The sequence below is a fragment of the Amblyomma maculatum genome, chromosome 3, assembly GCF_055883805.1.
Source record: "Amblyomma maculatum isolate TAMU_Amacu chromosome 3, ASM5588380v1, whole genome shotgun sequence".
Taxonomy (NCBI): domain Eukaryota; kingdom Metazoa; phylum Arthropoda; class Arachnida; order Ixodida; family Ixodidae; genus Amblyomma; species Amblyomma maculatum.
In genome coordinates, this window is record NC_139346.1 from 188053921 (window position 1) to 188071906 (window position 17986).

General features: G+C 44.4%; 1 protein-coding gene across 1 annotated transcript; it reads right to left on the minus strand.

Annotated features, from left to right (window-relative positions):
- Window positions 1-944: 944 nt before the first annotated feature.
- Window positions 945-17560, minus strand: LOC146197200 (P2X purinoceptor 4-like). Its single transcript, XM_084596450.1, has 11 exons — window positions 17383-17560; window positions 15890-16073; window positions 15391-15462; window positions 15233-15317; window positions 12780-12885; window positions 9550-9639; window positions 8607-8748; window positions 6923-7053; window positions 6466-6613; window positions 3316-3417; window positions 945-2397 (listed from the first exon to the last, which is right to left on the minus strand). The coding sequence occupies exons 1-11, from the start codon at window positions 17544-17546 to the stop codon at window positions 2269-2271; spliced, it is 1353 nt and encodes a 450-aa protein (XP_084452576.1). The 5' UTR covers window positions 17547-17560; the 3' UTR covers window positions 945-2268.
- Between the last annotated feature and the right edge of the window lie 426 nt (window positions 17561-17986).

A 17986-nucleotide genomic window follows, 5' to 3' on the forward strand; every position in this document is an offset into this window, starting at 1 on the left:
TTTATCACGACCTTCTTACTGTAGTCGTTAACATACGGTCTTGATTTTCTGACTTCTGCTAGAACAATTTGATGTTCCGATCGTTTTCTTCGTCTCTTCCGCTCACGCCCTGCGGCGAGTAGGACTGGTAACGACCGAGCGGAGGCTGTGTTTTAATTTGCTGCCCTTTTAACTGATTCCATTCAACAGAGTGCTTGTCAGTGGCTGTTTGGGCTGATGTCGACATTTTCTCCTGACCAGGCATTCTTCGCCTGGTCGGTCAGTCTTGATGCAGACCAACGTTACTAGAAAAGTAATCTAGCAACGTTGATGAGGACCAAACTCCCTCTGGATGCTTTCTTTAGGTGACGCCACTACCTTTCGATTGCCATCCTGCCTTAGAATGAGGGCATCATTCGGCTGAATAATCCGGATACTGGGCAAGCTGTTTTGAAGTCCTCGAAATCCTCCTTAATTCTCTCTCTGACAAATTTTGCTTAGGTATATCATTATTTCATCCTTTAATATGATTTAGCAACCACTCGATGACGTCAGTCACCCAATTCTTGTCTAGCCATCTATGGTGGAAGAGACTTTTGTGACTTTTAAAGCGGACATCGACAGCGATACCCGAATCCATGGAGTTCATTTAGCTTGTGCAGGATGGATGCTTGTGGAGGTTTGACCACGCATGGTGATCTTTTTAGATGTTTTCGTTATGGAGGTGGCTTCTGATAGCCGAGGCCGGCTGCTTCAAACAGCCGAGTGTTAAATGTAAACCCAAACCGAGTACATTTAATGAAGTCTTTGTTGCTTCCGTAGCCAGCTTCGAAATTGATACTGTAAAAGTCCTATCTTCCAGATGATGTGCCGATATTGTTCTTAATACCAAGACACGGTTTGTAGTAGACAATCCAAAAAATGGACATTCGTTTTCTTGCGTTTTTTTTTTTTTAATTTTCCGACAATATTAACAAAATCCGCGGAGTTGGTGCGTAATGATCACTATAAGAAGCGAACATAAGTTGGCGCTCCTTTCTGTATAGATACTCATCTGAAGCTGGTATGCGAGATGACAAGTTTTCACGGTACCTTGTTGTCAGGGCATGATATCGTGTCCCAATATGTTTGCCTGAGTTATAAAAATTTTCACATGATGCGCTTTATGCAAACGGTTTCCTAACTGCGTATAGACTAGCAAGTGCCGTCCCCCCGCTCCCAAGCTAGGCATTTAAAATGTTATCGTTTTGTTCATACAATAAACCTATTAATTTTATTCGGCTTGTCTATGAACTAGCACCTGGGGAACTTAATTTAAGCATACTTTTTATTAATCGCCTTATAATTCGATATGCGGCTCACTGGAAGAGATAAGCGATCGCCGCATTTGTACCCTGTTCACTTCTATTACATCTTTACCATAAGCAGATTAACTTGAAATCTACACTTAACAACATAACAGCAGATTGTACAAATATGCAGCGTAAGCTCGAATGTATACTGCATACTTTTGGATAAGTTTACCGCTCTTACAAGAACCAATCATTCAGGAATCTAAACACAGATACTTCGTTGTCACATTTCCGAAATCAATAAGAACGGGCCTATAAAAAGCCTTGGCGCATTGTTGGCCAATAAACATCGAATCATCCTAAAAGACGCGCTTGGGTGTTGTGTCTAAAACATTAAACGTGGGAAGAGACATTTATGAGGTACTTTATTAATGTTTTCGAGGAAGACTATATCCGTTCACCGAGCATTTGCTCACTCTTTATTACCAGTCAGTGTAGTCTGATTCAACCTCGGTTCAGGTAGGCGGCGTAACCCTTGCCATCGGCAAACAGCAGCTTAACACCGGTCCCGGGCCTGATGCCACAAGCGCCAGTCCCGAATAAAGTCCCTAGATCCGTTTTTTAAAAAACGAATCTAGGGACTTTAATCCCGAACTGCATGCAATGTAACGGGATGGAAAGCGGAAACTGTCTCCATAAATGGCGTTAGCTTTACGGTCGACAAAATGCAACTCCCGGACATGATTGCACCAGAAGCAATAAGTTTGTGAGAGATGCGTCCTACGTTTAGGTTTTGCTCTTTGTTACGTACTATATCAGCAGATATTTAATCTGATTTGCATCCCCAAAGGTGCGAGGTATTGACTCAAAATTTCTGTGCTAAACTGGAGACAATATATGCCCATCAGTTACCGATCCATCCCTTTTACCTCAGTTTGCTGTAAGTTACGTACGCAGTGTGAGTTAGCGTTGCATTCAATGTGCAGCCTGTACTTCGTCAGCTGCTGATCGATTCCGAGCACCTGCTGTCCGAACTGCTGGAAGATGTCTGCGCCTGGAGCAAGAGGGGAGCTTGGACTCGACGCTTGAGCTGCGATGCACCCAGGTCGGGAGGCGCCATCTTCAGCTTTCCGGACGAAGGAGAGACAGAAGGGAGATGGGGGAGAGTGCAAGTTATGATGACAACATAAAACAAAAGTCGGTTGTTCGCGATCCGCTCTGTTTATTTGCGCTTTCTTTTTTCGCTGCCTATGATTCCCAGTTATACTACCTTAACACGTTTTGTTTCAATTTGTATCTGTTGCTCGTATGCAAAAATACCGTTTCATCAGGGTTGTGTCTGTCTGTTCCATCACCTCCCCATAGAAAACTCTGGCCTTGCGTTGCAAGCCTAGAATCTGGAAATTGTGCTCTACACAACACCAAGCAAACGCTGTCGAGTCACTATAGAAGCGGCTTATCGCAGCAAGTTAAGTGAGGTTTTCGCATTTGCTGAAGCTGAATGGTGCTGAATTGATCGAGAGCGAATTATAGTTTATTCTATTGCCAATTCGTTCAAAACAGAAGTACTTAACTTCGTAACTATCCCTACTCAAGATATACGTATAGTCTCGCAACGAGCCTCATCTGCTATGTTCTGTTTGTCGACATCCTTAAACGAATTCGATTCTTTACAGTGATTGAAATTGACTCGAACTTGGCGGCAAAAAGTTGCTCTGCTTGAATTTACAAGCAAGAGGCTCTGACATTTGCTTGAGAGGGAGGAAAACCCCTCTTCTGATTTGCATTCACATTCGGGAATCTAGTGTAAGTGTGTCAGTTAAGGCTGCAGTATGACATCGTGTGATGGTTCCACAACACGTGCGCGATTTAATTGAGCCACCAGGACCAATCGCGGACAAGAAAAAGCAGTAAACATTTTCTTTCTTTTCCCCCATCGCAACATTCATGAGCGCAGTTGTCTTGTTTCCTTCAAGGAGAGCAGTTTTTCATATAGAGGACTAGCTTGAACTAGGACAGACTTATTTGCGAGGTGATCACTCACATTGTAGCTGTCCCTCTTCGAGACGAATTTGAACTTCTTGGCCCTGTAGAGTTTCTTCCGTTTGTCAAGGTTGATGACAACGAAGTCGCAAAACACGGTGGCCTGCATTTAGACGCATCCACCGCAATGAGGGGAGAGCGACACCTTAACAACACACTCTATGTACGTTACTATAGGAAATTGCGTTTTTGTATTGGATTCCTGCAACAGCAGGCTATATGAGGATAGTTATGTGTATGGTGAATTTAGCCGCTCATAAAAACCGAGCCGAAGACGAAAACCACAGAAAAAGTTTTATAGACACAGCAGAATTTCTGTGCAGTTTTTGACCATGAACTTGTGACAGCGTAAATTTTGTCAGAATTTGACATAGTCATGGAGAAAAGTACTACATACTATAGAAAAAGACATTGCGACAGAAGCACAGATTATTTTGTCGTATTTCTGGCACGGTTCTCTCGCTTTTGTTCGACTCGGGAAGCGTTCGTTTAAACCGCGATTCGCCTTATGAGGTCGCCTGGTAATTAGCAATAATACTTTATAATAATGCGGCTGGGCTTATCAGAAAACAGGAGCAATTGGAGGTTGCTCGGTGAGGCGCTTCAGCAGCAGTGGGCACTTGACTTTGATGATGACGACGATTGGCGGACGATAGCGATAAACAGAGAGGTCGATACACGCGAGAAAGAAGAAAGCGACGCGACAAGGACCGCCGTCGTTCGCTTCGCTCCATCGCTTAGCCTGCAGATTTACCGCTGACACCATACAGGGGAAGTATTGGGAATTTTTTGTGTTGTTCAGCGTTAAATAATGCTGCAGTAATGGAAATAACTCAATACAATTTAGAAGAAAAGACAACCGCATGCCGCTGGTAGGATACGCCTCCGAATTTCGCTTCAGGTGCTCTACCGACTGAGCTACGGAGACGACTGTGCAATCTTCTACTTTCTTACGTATTTATGTTGCGGGTATAGCCTATCTTCGAGAGTGTTCACCGGCGCCACCTCACCAATCTAATTAATTATGTTCATGATTACATTATTATTTCACATTTATCAACACGAGAAAAAATTCCTCTATATATTTTTCCTTAGTATCAGTGGTTGCTGGCTCCCCTTATATATATCTCGTAAAGAGACCCTTGTTTTCCCTATGTTTGTTTGCTAATTTCCTGAGGTGAAGAAAGATCACCGGAGAAAAGCATTGTGATTGAATGGAAGCATATACGACCCAGTATGGCTCTGATCAGCTAATCGTGCGAGGCAGACCCGAGATACAAGCGAAATGTTTCGAAAATACAGAGTCGAGCGACGGGGCAAGATACCCGGTAAAAATGCTTGGTTCGACAGCGCCGATCGTTGTTTGCCGCTGCCGCTTCCACCTATGTTGCGAAATTTCGCGAACACAATGATGGTTATACTAGAGTTGAGGTGCGGGCTAGTTGGTTGATCACGTTTGATAGAACAGCGCAAAAGAAGACGGAAGAGGACACACACAGCGCTGATGGTGGCGACAGGCAAGCATATATAGTCTGCGAGCCACGGGCGCGCCATACCGAGAACTGGGCGGGAGTGGAGGGAGGAGGGTAAGCAGAATAGCGTGGTTCTGTTGGTACATTTCCACTAATGCAAATCTCATTACAAACATACTGGCACTCGTTAATTCCATAGTGACGTTCAGATCAAAAAGGTAAGTGGCTCACGCTAAGACCGTATGAAAACTTTCTTCCCAACACGTGAGCACATAATGACTCAAACTCGTAATGGCTCGTTCACAAAATGGGATTTTGAGTCTTAGTAAACAAATCACCGCCAGCTCTCAGAATGCATAGGTTTATGACTCCCTCCCCCGTCCCTAGAGGCAATGAGCTTCCACATTATGCTTTCTTGATCACCCGAGAAAAAACGCGCGCATTTTTGTGTCTATTTCAAGCTCATAAACTCTTTGGCTTAAGAAGTTTTTACAGTAAAACTTTTATTCAACATCCTAGCGATGTTTGGAGCAAGGCCAAAAAGACAGGAAAGGCTTGGATGGGTTCGTACCCTATTATGTGGCAAAGAAAGGCAGCATATAAAGAAGATAGCGTTTATAGAATGAATATTTTCGCATCTCAAAAATGCGGCTACATGCTGCACTGGTAATAAAAATACACGTAATGAAATCACTAAAAATCACTAAACACGCTTAAGTACCACCTGTGCATAAAACTATCAGCACACAGTTATCAGACTATTTCTGTAAGATATATATATATATATATATATATATATATATATATATATATATATATATATATATATATATATATATATATATATATATATATATATATATATATATATGTATATATATATATATATATATATATATATATATATATATATATATATATATATATATATATATATATATATATATATATATATATATATATATATATATATATATAACTTTACGTGCAACATGATTGCAAGAAAAATCAGAAAAAAAAACAGATAAGAAAATTAAGATAAAGAGGATACGTCTCAGTCCATCCCATATTTATTTTACAACCACTTCAGCGAAATGGATCTTATATCTGCATTACCATCAAAGCGAGTTTATTTAAAAACGATGGAAGTCTAAACTGTAACATTTGTTCTATATCATCCGTGCGGCGCCCCTGTTCAATTTTCATTGCTCTGAATTTCGCATCGGGCATGTAAAGTGCGCGTTTCCAATCTGGCATTCCTACATTTAAATTATCATTTTCGTATGGCTTAAATACGAATAGGGCGCTTCTGTAGCAACTGAATCTCAATAATATTGCGCTTCGTCGTAGTTCCCCAAACAAGCACTGCACAGTTGAACGTCGATGAAAATAGGCAATTGCGCTCCGTCATGGTGGTGCAGTGATTAGGGCGCTCAACTGTTGTGCCCAAGCGTGTGGCATCGAATCCCGGCCGCGGCAGCCGCTTTCCGATGGTGGCGAAAAGCAAAGCGCTCGTGTGCTGCGCGTCGAACGACACAGAAAGGAGCACGTGGCGCACCATATAGGGCTCAGCTAAAATACCTTAATCTTAGCTAAAGTACTGTAAAATCGTGATGCATATTAGCTCAGTTACTCTTCTGATTATATGGCAGGTGCCAGATGTATTCTTGGACGCTCACCACCACCAGCAGGCCCAGCCCTGATCCGAGAGTGACGGCAATCGACGAGAGTCTCGTCCTGCCGGCTTCGCCTCGGACCCGCACCACGAACTTGATGCCGTACGCCTTCACCAGTGTTCGCTTCATCTCGCTGTAATGCTTCGCATACCTGCACGACAGCAAAGCGTCCTTATCTCGAGCGCTTCGGAGGTTATCGGTTATGTTTTGTTAACCCGCATGTTAATGTTAATGTTAGTTAATCAACCGCAGTCTTTCGTTGTGACGTCCACCGTGGCGCAAGGCAGGACTTAGAATGTAAACAAAAGAAAAATAGAAGAAAACATTTGTACATGTGCACGCCGTTCTTTTAGTCCCAAAGAAAGCCGACGTTAGCGTTGTTGGGAGCATTACTGTAAGTGCTAGTGCTGCTATAGAGACACATAATGACAGCCCTTTTTCGCGAAAAGCGATTCCTCACCTGAAGTTGAAGCCTCGCACGACTGTCGCATCCGGGTCATCCAGTCTGTCGAAGGAGTAGTCGGGAAGGCAGTGTTTTATGTCGTAGTCGAGGTCGCAGTCCCAGGAGATCGTAATTTGAATCACTCCACCCTGCAGTGAGATGAGAAAAACGATACGCAAACATTTTCTCTTGTGTTCACGTTTGTAATATATGCGAGAGAGGATTAAAAAAAAAAAAAAAAAGCCTCAGCTGTAAATAGAAAAACCAGGTGTTTAAGAAAAATGGTGAAATATAGAATGTCACTAAACCGTATACTAGACATTGAGATTACATTCGGAAAAAATTCCCTTTTTTCAGAGAACCTAAGGAGTAACGCTGGGCGAATAAGCAATTTTTACGAAATTTTGGAGTTAAAATTGGTCAATTTTTTTCAAATTGACGACAGTTTTCAAGCTTCTGCAGGGGGAAAAAAAAAGAGCCTGAAATAAGGACTTTGGGGTTTTATTTACGAAGTTTTTGGTTATCGTATATAACCACTGTAACTAAGGGAAGAGCAAGACTGGGTACAGAAACGAACACTTTTCCAGGTACACCTTATATACTTGATCGGTGGGATGGACACCACCGCAGAACAGCGCGAGACTGCAAGCTGCTCAGCTTTCCTTACTAACTGCTCTAAAGTGTGCTTGGCTGAATGACAACGTAATGCCCCAACAAAACGTGCGCGCTTGCCCGCCAATGTGATGACAGCCAAGCATGGCAGGGTTTCGCGCCAGACCTCTAACTGTCGCTATGCATTGTTTTGTCGCCAGGGCGCCTGGTGCAATTTAATTTTTCTTTTCGTTTTTGTTTTGACGTAATGTGTCAGTGCACTGCTACGCTTGGATGTTAATATGTGTCAGATAATTTTTGACGTTCTATAAAAATAAAAACATTGTTGTTAAACGCCAGAATCTCCTGTGTCTGTATCATATTGTGCTTCGTACATGTACGAACGCAATAATATCATTGTTTCCCATATATTATACGCTATCCTACAGCCATGCATGCTTGTGTGCCTCTTGGTATTGTAAACAGAAAATGTTTCACGGCGTACTAACTGGCGGTGCACAGGGCAGGGGAGATGCCCGCAAGTGTGTCTGAGGGTAGCGGCACTACCCTAGTGAAAAAATACCTATGAGTCACAATAACCTCATACAGATTTCACATACGAAACTCATACAAAGCTCGTACAAATCCCATATTATCTCATACAAATATCATTCAACTTTTGACAAATATATGAGATTATATGAGAGTTGTATGAGTTTAGTATGAGTTTAGTATGAGTTTAGTATGAGTTTCGTATGAGAAACCAGTATGAGGTTATTGTGACTCTTACGGGTTTTTCGCTAGGGTAGTGGAGACAGAGTACTTGGAGCGCGGCGAGGTCTGTTACCAAAAGGATTAGCCTTTTTGTATGAAGAGTACAGTTAGGTGCCAATATTTTTATATTTTTCTTCAAAGCGACGATCGATAATGCCATTCTTTCGATGCGACCAGCTTCAATGCGTGCTAACGCAGCACATGCCAGTCGAACCATTACTTCAATGGATAAGCAATCTCTGCCCATTTTCGTTGAGGGCGAAACAGGAGCCCTTAATTCAACCGTGCGCTGTGTCACGAACCACAGAAATACCTATATCGCTTAAAAAACTCAAACCTCCAATGCCATCTGATCGAAGTCAGCACCGGCCTGTTCGACCATGTCACCGACGCGGAAAATAGGACAGAGCGGTGCCCTTTTCTCGTCGTGGACGCAAGCCTTGAGGTAGGAGGCGTTCATCTGATCCGGGATGTTGCGCCTGCAGGTGTTATGAAACAAATTATGAAAACAAATCATTTACCAGAGGCTCGGAGCTTAAAAAAAATGGCTAAGAAATGCTGTAATATGTGAAAGGAAACGGGCTCATACCATAGTGACTGGTTGGCTGTCGACCGTCACGTGTAATAATTTTGGTTCACCGTTACTTAATTTTTCTTTTACCGTGGGACCTAAGTGAATTCTATTATTTTCACGTCTGTCAAAATTAAGCTCTAAGAGCGCTTTTTTTTTAATCAGGTTTTCTCTGTGCTCACTGCTCAACAGCGGTGAGTCTACCACTCTAACTCGAAAATGCAATGAGGGCTTTAACGTAGTACATATTGCACAGAACAACTAAGCTACGGCCGCCAAGACAACGCAAGACTGTTTACACGAAGATGAATCCGTGAGTCCTATGTAGCATAATGTATCACCAAAGGCAAGTTCTCTCGGAAATAGCACGGCGCTTCGAAGGATAAGGACACGAGAAAACTGGAAACAGTGCATCGGCGCCAACCCTGTACTTGTTTATTTCTTCCTTTTTGTGTTCTTCTACACTGTTGCACCATCTGTTTTGTGTCCTATTCGTGTGACTACAAACTGACCAAAACAAACTATGGCTTCTTTATAGTCACATAGTCACATATTCGTGCATGAGATACCGTCTCTAAGCAACTCCAGGTGGCGTTTTCATTAGTTTTCATCACATGTATTCAAGTCAGGGACTGGAGTGGACTGGAGCACTCAGCGAGACAGTTTGTAATGTCTCACGAGAAAATCACTTCTTAGAAAATGTAATTACCTGTGAACTCTGAATAATGGAAACTGGACGTAGTTTTTGATGAGGACCGTGAAATCACGAGCGCCGGCCAAGAGGCCTGAGCCGTTTTTTCTGAAATTTGAGGAACACAAGACGTCATTAGCGAAGAAAAAAAGAAGCGAAATTATGACATCTATAATCTGCAAATATCCAAAAGCGTTATAAAAAAGAAAGTAACAGGCGGAAGGTTTCTTGGATTCCTACAGTAATGGAGAAGTAAAGACGACGAAAAATTCGAGAAATTCTTCGTAAGGTGCATTTGAAAGCCTGATATGGCCAAAGATTGCATCGCGTAATGTGAAGCAGACGAGAGAGTTTTACAAGTCTCGCGTTTCAGTAAAGGGGGGAGGGGAGATGGGAGCGCAGAAAAGAGCATTGCTGCCAAAAGCAAAATAAATGCAATTAATCTACTTGCTGGAGACGAATGCGTGAGTTTTATTTACGACCCTTACATTTTGTCACCTAATCTTCCCGAAGGACAAGCATATACCATTATTATGATATGCGCGCCTATTTTGTAATGCATTTTTTCGTTATAATGGAGGCAGTAACTTTATAGCAACAAACTTCAATTTGTTCTCAGTGTCCTTTCAAAGAGCAAGAGATAATGAAGATTGTGACGGCGAGCCATTCTCAATGAAACAGAACTGCTGCCGATAACAAAACGCAAACATTCTGAGAGCTCGGTCACTCTTTACGATAAGACTGTTGAGCATCGTTGAGGTGGAAATTTCGGATCTCGGAATAAAAGATAGGAGGACGCTTCAGCTTAGACTTGAGAGTAGACGAGATAGAATGCGCACTCATGCAGGTGGCCGCACCAGACCCACCTTTTACGAGAAATATCCACCTCACCCGAAGTCAAGAAGTCTTTTTGAATAAGCTCACCGCCCATGCGGCTTGCACGCCACGTATTATGGCCCGCTGGCGTCAGTATACGGAGAAAATGATTACGTGCCCCCACTGTACGACTCTAACTCGCGGCGGCATATCTCATCTACTCTAGGATTGCCCTGCTTTTTCTACTGGACGCTCCGAGATCAAACCCTACCGCCTGAACTACCGTTCCCTTCTAGAAACTGATGCTAACACACAGATGATATTTGCCAAGTATGGCTCGCTTAGTGGCCTGATTACAGCAATGTGATTTGAGTGACGACCTAAACAATGAAGATTCTGTCTACTCCTTACATACTTAGCGACTCCAAAACAGCCATACTTAACTTTGCCCGCGGACGCGTCCATCCTCCCGCGTGGCAAATATTGAGAATGTGCACCCTTAATTCTGACAGGCGTATTGAGCTTATATGGGTGCCGGCTCACTCTGGCAATCCCGGAAATGAGGCCACCGATAACATAGCCCGAGGACTTATTAGCCGGGCAAATGGCGACCCATGCCGGGATTTCTCGAGGGAGCGGGCACATACATTTTCTGAGCTCACACAGCAAGCACGCCTTGCCCGTCGACTCTACCCCCTCCCCACCCCCAGCTGTCTCACTCCCAACAAATCCTCTGGAGGCGTCTTCAAACCCGAACGCTTCTCACCCCTCAACGCCTATCCTACTACCGACCCGTTTCCCCTGAGTGCACTCTCTGTGGAGAGTTGCACGCCACCTTGGACCACATTCTTTTCGGCTGCCCTGCCGATCCTCCCCCGCAGGGACAGCCCGCCATCGGATCATGGGAGGAATGGGAGGCCCTCCTTACGTCGCAGGACCTGGACATACAACTTCGCTGTGTGGACCGGGGTGCCAGTGCCATGGCCCTACGTGACCTGAACACATGCACGTAATGTGAGGGCCGTGCGGTGGCCCTGGGCCCTTGAAGGGTCCAAACTCGCTGGTTTAATAAAGTTTTTTCCTCCTCCTCCTCCTGTCTACTCCTTCCCATTCAATAAAGGACATTCAATCAATCATCGTCTCAGTTCTGATGCTCGTACATCGCCATCTCGCCTTCGCTTCAACCGACTAACTGCCTCATACCAAGCGTTCTTCTCCGCCTTCTAGCTCACCAACCGTCTAACGAAATGATCCTGATCGTTGAGCACCATCGTACGAGAAGACACATCCTGACATGAAGCGCTCAGTAAATTATTAAATAAAGAAATGTTGCCGCACTAGTACCGGCCCCAGATTCCATCACACGTGTTCGCACTCAGCGATACACACACGAGATTATTCGTCTACACAACGCTGCTTTCATTCACAAATAATCAATCACACTATCAACCTCCAATCAATCGAACAATACCGCATACATCATATGCACTCCACACAAGGCGTCTATCATTTTCTGACAGGTTTTGGACTGGTTTTTGAAGTAGACGCGCAGTTCGCGCTCGAACGCGGAGGCTCATCTGCCTTGACAAATAATAATAATAATAATAATAATAATAATAATAATAATAATAATAATAATAATAATAATAATAATAATAATAATAATAATAATAATAATAATAATAATAATAATAATAATAATAATAATAAGAAGGGTAAGGCACAGTATCTGCCATATTTGTTGCTGTGGACACTGATTTTCATTCTTTATAGCAAGGGAACGCCACGGTAACTGTCTCACTTGTTTTCTGTGGACACCTCAACCGCGCCGTAAGGGATGGGAGGAAGATGGGAGTGAAAGTAGAAAGAGACAAAGAGGAACCGTAGTGGAGGGCTGTTACATCGCACAGAACACGGACGCGTCTTCGTTTCGCCTCCATCGAAACGCACTGTGGACACCTGAACGTGCCGTGCCATAAGGGAAGGGAGGAAGGTGGGAGTAAAAGTGGAAAGAGAGAAAGAGGAGCCGTAGTGGAGAGGCTCCGGAGTAATTTCGACCACCTGTGGATCGTGCGCTGACATCGCACAGTACACGGACGCCTCTCCGTTTCGCCTCCATCGAAACGAAGCCGCCGGTGGTCGGGATCGAACCCTGGTACTCCGGCACAGTAAGCAAATACATATTGGGTCTGGAGTTCTGGAGGCCACCGCATACCGGGGCCACCCACATGTTTTTGCCAGCACGTTTTTGACTCGTCCTCCCTTTCAAACTGGGGTATGGCGATGGTTTTTCGGCACAACACGCCGAGTAGACTTCGTGTAAAAATAAATAAATAAATAAGAGAGAGAGAGAGAGATAAGGTGTCGAAAACGGAGAGCGAGATACGTCGTTGCTCAACGGAATGCAGAACTAGATTATAGTGGCTCCTTACAATGGCAAGATTTTCCTCTCCACGGGGCACCAGCCGGATATCTCGCACACGTGCTGGCCGTCTTCGGAGTGTGCTGCTGCTCTGACGCACCGTCCGGTCATGACGCCTGCGCCAGGTCACACGCATTATTGCAAGTGCATGATTTCACGTTGCGTAACGCGGGTTTATCTTGTATAAGGCTTTGTCTGTCTCGTCTACATGCATGCATAGCCTTCGCGATGACCCCTTCATAGATGCTAATATCAGGATCGTATGTCAAGGTCAAAGAACAGGTCACATGGTCAAGGTGAATAGTCAAAAGGTCTGGTGTTGGTTCGATGGGGGTCAGTTGTTGTCAAATGGCGGTAATCAATGGCACCCATGACTTTGCTATGCTAAGCATTGTTAGGCTTAGTTTTGCCTCACCTCAGCACATATATAGGCTTCAGAATAGCACTGGTCAAATCCGTCCTGTGAGCCTAGAAGCGCTTTTGCACTTAGCTCAAACCACTAGCAGACGACACTAAAGTTCAGATTAATATGTTCGTGTGGGCTGGTCGGCTAACCTTAACCGCCGTGTTAGGAAGCGCGAAAAGAACAGCGGCAACAATGAAGATATACATATACTATAGGCGCCCTCAGCGCTGCCTATATTCCGCGGGAATGTAGTTCGGGCCTCTTTTTATGCTGTTTCTTAATGAAAGCGTACAAGCAGGGACGTAATCAACTTTTGAATCGGGTTGTTGAAACAGAAGGCACTGCCTGCACAATGAATTTTGTGGATATTTTTTGACGAAAGAAAGCGAGGGCCAATGCAATTTTTCCACAGTGAAAGAAAAAAGAAAGGCGGGAGGGGAATGGGGTGAAGTCGCTTTGAAATAACAGGACTGTTGTTTTGTACAGCGCGGTCTTGAGCTATTAACCAAAGACGTCTGCAAAATGTTCATCAGATATACACGGCTGTAGCCGGACAACCAGCGTAAGCGGAAGTCCGCATGCTTACTTCCTTTAATAAATCGACACGACTTTCTAGTTACAAGGTGATCAATGCCCTGCGTTCTACAAGAAATTAAGCAATGTCTGTAGTAACTTGACAGAAATGACCTTGTGAAATATGACTTGCTTCAATTGGGGATCGGGAGCTGCTCTTCGAATCTGCGAAGTTGCAAGATATTCATCGTGGTCCAATCAAAACTCAAGGTCTGAATCTGAGTCGCCCATTGAAACAGATTCCCCAATTTCAAGGAGTAGGAAACCTTGCACCTGATCGACTACTGAAACAAGTTATTAGCCTGCAGTGACAGCACGTACAACAAAAGCAGTTATTTTTATTTTTTTTTTTTTTTCAGGCGGAGCAGTATACGCTTAGATCAGGCAGCGATGTTCCTTGCCGCAACTGAAAATTTTCTCGCTCAGACGCCGAAAAGCCTCATATTGGGCGCTATTTTCCTGCAGAACTTTCTAACATCGCTGCAGTTTTCTACAGCATTTTATGTAGTTGTTTTCTCCTTCCTTCTTGCGTTTTGTGGGAATAATGAAGGCTGAAAGCCAATAGTTGCGAGTGTTACTGCACGTTTTGTGTTCGCTTTCCCGTGCTCCACGACGTAGTTAGAGTAGACGCGGTACGTGATAAAAGTTAGCCGTCATAGAAATAAAGTTTGTAATAATCCACTTAATTTCCCTTTTTATTCAATAAGAATATTGCGCTTCTCATTGCAAGCAGTAGAAACAAGGGAAATGGCAAGCTTGAACTCGCGTCCCGTACGCCATTTTACTACCCGGCCGAGTACCAGCTCTACACGCCTACAGTGCTGTGTTTTCTTCCATCGCAGATGCGACCGTAAAGATGGGATAGTCATCATAAGAGCGCAAGAGAGAAAATGTGAAATACTACAACCTCTTTCTTTTCATTCCATTAAGATTCGGCAGACACCATAAACGTTCCCATTGTGTCACCGATCTCCTTCGTTAATATCAACCATTGAGCCAGTTTGCAACGACTCAGCCGAATACATTTTTCTTCATAAAAATTTACTGAAGAAATCTTGAAAATATCATTGAGTCCAAATTTGCAATCTAAAATGTTCTAAAGAAAAAAAAATCCCCCAAAGGGAACATTAATGGCCTCGTGATGTATATATAATTAAAGAACTGTGTAGAAAGGAGAAAAACGGGTAAAAAAAAAAAAATGTTGGACATGATCATAAAAGGGGAAACAAAATTGTAATGAGGAACGGAAAGACGTAGTAACTCCTCTCAAATGCGCCGTAAAGGAAGGGGTGAAGAGGATGAACGGAAGCATGAAAATAGCAAGTGCTGTTCACTATGACTATAGCTTGGACAGAATCTTGCACAGCCTTCTATTATGTTTGAGGCAGGCTGCTGAGGTACGGAGTGCTCAGCTCATAGGTAAACGTTGCGGCGTTTTTGTGACGTCACTGGCGACATAATAGCAGTTTGCTGCGGGCACTCACCGTGTCCACGCTTGACAGTAGCTCCCCTTCTGCAGCTCGTGGTGTCGTTCTCGGACTGGCATCGCGCGAGCTCGACGTCGAAGTCCTGAAGTGAAATTTAAGACTTATTGAAAAACTGTCACATGGGGGCTGCAGATGGTCTCAAGTGTGTTGCTTACCTCTGGGCATGTGCCTTTCGTCTGATTAGGTGTCACTACTACGTTTGTCGTGATGAAAAACTGGTTGGGCTCCTGCAACAGCAGTATCAGAAGCTGATCCTTCAGTCGGGCACATAGCGGCCATATTGCGGGAAGGAACAATCTAAGGATGAATTTTAACAAGCAGTACGGAGCAGATATTTGAATCAGCAAAGAGAAATGTGTCTAAGGAGTTTAGGGATCATAAGGTCGCTGTCCAGTCAAAACTAAGGATCTCAATCCACATTCCGTATTGAAACATTCTCTCCTGTTCCGCGGAAGCGAGAAACCTTGATCCGGATCGCCGATTTGAATCCGCCATTAGAAAGTGTAATCTAAAAAATGAGAGAGCTTAATGCTGAACAGCAGAGTGAAAAGAAAGTTCTCATTACTTTATCATATATGCTACACACTGACGTAAGCCCGAGGCGACGAAATCTCGAATTAAGAGCTTATGGGACAGGAGTGGAAGCAATCTCACGTGTGGAGGCACCACAACGTCCTCTGTGTCCCAGACCCTACGGTAGTGCCAGGTCTCCTCCAGCTCTGGGTCGAAGGCGTCCTCGGGAAGGAACTCCGTGGACAAAGCGCCCTTCACCTTCACCGTAGTGGCACTGGTGCATGTACCGAAGCGCTGGTAACCTTTCTCGATGATCATGGCGTAGCTGCGTACCAGGATGCACGGATTCAGATATACAGCCGTTTGGTAGTAATATATTTATATACTTGTTCAGAGATCGGAAGCGCTCAGATTTGGCGAAAGAAGTAACTAGAGTAATGACATTCTAGTAGAAATACACAAGAAGAAATGGGCATAGGCAAGGCATGTAGTGCGTAGAGAGGGCAACCAATGGTCGCTTAGGGTAACAAATTGCATTCCAAGCGTAGCAGGGGCCGGTAAAAAGTTAGGTGGGCGGATGAGGTTAAGAAGCCTTCGCAGGGGTGAAGTGCATGCAGCTAGCACAGGCCCAGAAATATGGGAGAGGCATTCGGCCTGCAGTGGGTATAGTCGAACTGATGATGATGATGATGATGATGATGATGATGATGATGATGATGATGATGATGATGATGATGATGATATATGATGATATATGATCGTGCTTGCCACTGACCACATCCTTTCCGATTTTAAATTTGAAGCTATTTATTATAGTTGGCGAACTTTCCTCTGTTTTAGAAGCTGGTCTTCCGGGCGCACTACCTAAAAATTGTTTTTATGCTTGAAATATCACGGATCAGTTCAAGGTATATGAGAGACTGCTTAGGGGAGGGCTCCAGAAATTTGACCATTCAGTGTTCTTAAAAGTGCACTGACATCCGATCGCAGTAAACTACGAACCGCCAACCTCCCGGCACCTAGCTGAACAGAGATGAAGCCGTCCGCTAGCGTCAGCTGCAACAAGCTCTTTTCCCTGCCTTTTCCTCAAAGACATCTTGAACCCGCCCTTATACATCCTCCCCATACTGTCCCTCCTGCAGCACCAAACCAACCCTGCACGATTCCACTTAGAAGGGCCCCAACGTCCTTAACGCCACACCTTCGTAGGAAGCTGCTGTTGTGACCAGCAACCCACAAGAACAGCAACGGCTAAGCAAACCGGCCTGAAGGACATGGCGGCGAAGAGGGCCTGGACTGGGAGGTCCACTCAAGAAGAGACACCAGTAGTGTATATGTCCAATAAAAGTTGTGTCCCTCTTTCTCTTTACATCGCTCCGTACCCAGGAATTATATACGCACATTGTATCTTCATCAAGCTGCGGTAACCACGTCCAGGATTCAATTGCACGCATCCTGAAGCCACTATAGGCCGCCGGAGACAAATCATGGCAAAAGCCTCCGATCCGATTGCCACCCAAAGTAATGCACACATTTGTACTATTCGGGAACACGCATCGCAAGTAATGACATCGTGACTGAAGAAGTAAGACGCTACAGCTGCAGGTTCTTCATTCAGTGCATACTATACGCACCCTATGACGAAGCCCATGATGCCAATCTGTATAATCCGGTTGAGAAGACCGATCTTCTTGTTGCCGATCTTCACTACCTTGAGCGTCCGGTACTCGAAGAAAAACGCCGACACCGCTTGCAGGCCCGCCGAACCGACTGCCGACATCGCCGCGCCGACGTCCATGCTTGGCAAGCAGTCTGAGCACAACGCTGAAACGATCTGACTTGCGACACAGAATGCCGACTGATACGCTGCGTCGCTCCTTGCGGCCTCCATCTTTATCAGTCAGCAGATATATTTGTTTTTCACGGGTTAAAAGCGAAGGATGCATTCACTCCATTTGTTATCGCCAAATGAATTTGTGTGCAGAGTGCCAGAAGGTACTGTTATACATGCACGGTGCATCAACACTCCTGCGGGAGTAACGTTCCTCTCAAGGACCCGCCGTGCACTACGCGCACTCCGTGTTAGCGAATACATACCGATCCCCCTGCCAGTTTATTCCGGTACGTCTTGGCATATTCATCGCTCGGCTTGTGATGGCACTGAGCGCGCAGTTATTGACGAATCATTATAGAGCCTCAATGTTCTTTAGTCATTCACTGAGTACTCAAACCTGCAAG

Bases quoted from the DNA above. Each gene is read 5' to 3' on its own strand.
- LOC146197200 (XM_084596450.1), bottom strand. From the start codon at position 17,546: ATGGACGTCGGCGCGGCGATGTCGGCAGTCGGTTCGGCGGGCCTGCAA. The intron at 15,463-15,889 runs GTGAGATTGCTT...CTGCTGTTGCAG, and splicing joins ACGTTGTGGTGCCTCCACAC to GAGCCCAACCAGTTTTTCAT. The intron at 2,398-3,315 runs GTGAGTGATCAC...TCGTCCGGAAAG, and splicing joins CGAAGAGGGACAGCTACAAT to CTGAAGATGGCGCCTCCCGA.